The sequence below is a fragment of the Cynoglossus semilaevis genome, chromosome 17, assembly GCF_000523025.1.
Source record: "Cynoglossus semilaevis isolate Cse_v1.0 chromosome 17, Cse_v1.0, whole genome shotgun sequence".
Classification (NCBI taxonomy): domain Eukaryota; kingdom Metazoa; phylum Chordata; class Actinopteri; order Pleuronectiformes; family Cynoglossidae; genus Cynoglossus; species Cynoglossus semilaevis.
Window position 1 is genome coordinate 585854 of NC_024323.1, and position 2462 is coordinate 588315.

At 42.4% G+C, this 2462-nt stretch overlaps 1 protein-coding gene across 1 annotated transcript; it reads right to left on the bottom strand.

Annotated features, from left to right (window-relative positions):
- Nucleotides 1-234: 234 nt before the first annotated feature.
- Nucleotides 235-2054, bottom strand: LOC103392534 (noggin-like). The gene has a single exon (XM_008329161.3). The coding sequence runs from the start codon at nucleotides 1999-2001 to the stop codon at nucleotides 1324-1326; it is 678 nt and encodes a 225-aa protein (XP_008327383.1). The 5' UTR covers nucleotides 2002-2054; the 3' UTR covers nucleotides 235-1323.
- Between the last annotated feature and the right edge of the window lie 408 nt (nucleotides 2055-2462).

Here is a 2462-nt window from a genome sequence, read left to right on the forward strand (position 1 = left end):
GTAAATATACATTTTATGATATTTGAAATATATATAAATATATATGTAAATATACATATATATGTAAATATATGTAAATATACATATATATTTATATGTAAATATACATTTTATGATTTAATTGTTTATCCATTCAAGTTTTAGAAGAAACGCTTCCGCCACTTTTTTCGTTCATACAGAGTAAAGGTGGAGATAAAGGAAAACTAGCATATAAACTCAATTCAGTGTATTATTTAATCATCGTTCAATAGATACAAACAGTAGACAGGTCATTCCTCAGCCACGTTGCTCTAAAAGTTTCATTCAAATGTATAAAAACGACTTTGATTTTACAGTATCCTACAAAAAAAAAAACAGGACACGCTGCCATTTTTTTTTTGTTTTTTTTAGATACTATGTACACATACATCAATATTGCCAAGCATATACACAAAATACAATCCTTAACTCACTGAAGTGCATGGATATACCCATGTCAGGGCCCTTTTGTATGGCAATTTTTTTTAAATTTATTTTAAAATGACAGGATTGTACGTTTAGGTGACCCACACTGCACTTATGTAGAAAGAGGCATGGTGAAGTATATATTTTAATATAAATAAATAGATATGTAAGTACCAAAAAAAAAATAGTTTATAAGCTGGACAAAGGCTTTTGATAGCAGTTTTAATGACTGGCCTTTGAGAAGATCAAAAAAAAAAAAATTACCCCCAAATATGGTAACAACAACACTGGGCAATAACTCCGTTTTTTTTTTTCTCCTACCAACCCAAGCAGTCTTCAGGCCCCAACACAATTGCAGTCTTTGGTTGAAACTTGAAATCCAAAATGTACCACTGAACGTTCAAAATCCATTTGTACAGGTTGGGCCAAGAAGCTAAACCCAAAGCGACATGGGACAATCTAGCACAACTAATTTGAAAAAAAAAAAAAAAAAAAAAAGAAAGAAAAATTGATTAGGTAACAGAACTGGTTGTACTAGTCGTGTCCATAAAGTTCTGGCAAAGTGCAAAATCCTGAATGTGTACCACATCTGCAACTTCTTTAGCCCACTCTGGGTTTTCATTGGTTGTTTTCCATTGAATTTGCATTGAGTTGAAACTTAAAGCAGGAATTCTTTTTTTTTTTTTTTTTTTTTTTGACATCCACATGATGATATAAACTTGATGTGCCACACGGATTCTCGCATTGTACATCGATGGAATGTCCACTTTTCACAAGGGCACCTTGAATGTCCGTGTCCATCACTGCTACAGTGCACCGAACCAATACTTGAAAGTTGTGAGGTTATTGATAATATTCTTTTTATATATATATATTTTTTTAGGTGGAACATGAACATTTACAGTCCGTAATGATGGGGTACTGCACTGGAATCCACGAGCACTTGGGTTTCCTCGACGTGCACCTCCACCTCAGTATCGTCAGGTGGCTAAATTTCGCGGGCTTGCACACCATTCCTTCCGGCACCGAGCACGACCGCTTGCTGAGGCACGAACCCGCGCGTACGAACCGCGGCCAGAAGCGGCTGCCGAGGCCAGTCCAGGAGTGAATCACCGGGCAGAAAGAGTACGCCCAGAGCCACTGCTGCAGTCGCCGCTTCAGCTTATTACTCGGCTTCTTGGGCTTATTGCCGCCGAGCGGCACGTCGAACGCAAGAGCCCGGATCTCTTTGGGCAGAACCCCGCCTGGCTTGTGGACGTTGTCCGCGTCCTCCCAGAAAAAGTCCTCCAGATCGTCATTAGCGATAAACTTGTCCTCCGCGGGCGGAGGGTGCACTGAAAGAAAGTTGCTGTCGAAGTTCCCCAGGATGCTCTTCAGCTCTGTCTCGTTTAGGTCCCGCTCCTTCGGGTCCATTTCTGGATTCGGATCCTCTTTGAGCTCCAGCAGCGGTAGACTGTCGCTGGGGATGGGCCTCAGGAGATAGTAATGCTGGCACGAACTGCCGTGCAGGAGAAATCCCAGAGGGAATATAAGCAGTAAGAGCGTGAGTCGATCCATAATGTTCTGCTGCGCGAACCCACGATCTGGTACAAACTGCTGCTGCTGCTCCTGCTTCTTCTTTGCGTAAAAGTAAATACTTTCAATAGCTTTTGCTGCTCCCTCCTTTGCGTAAAAGTAAATACTTTCAATAAAGTCCCCGTGCGTAATTACGCACCGGTCGTATCCAAAACTCCGACGTTAGGGTACGAATTTGAGCGTTTCCATATTGGGCAACATACGAACAGTTTTAGTCTCTGATCATATGGAAAATGATCGTGTTGATGGACGAGTCCGGGACGTCAGAAGTCGCTCGTCTCCTAAGGGTTGGCATGATGACCACTACCTTTGCTGCTGTCGACACTCTCAGCTGGATTTTAAAGAGCCGATGTTGCCGCCTTCAACGTTATATCCTCTCCACACCACGCGTGATGTCCTCTGCTCTCTGCCCCCCCCCCCCCCCCCCCCCCCCCCCCCCCGGG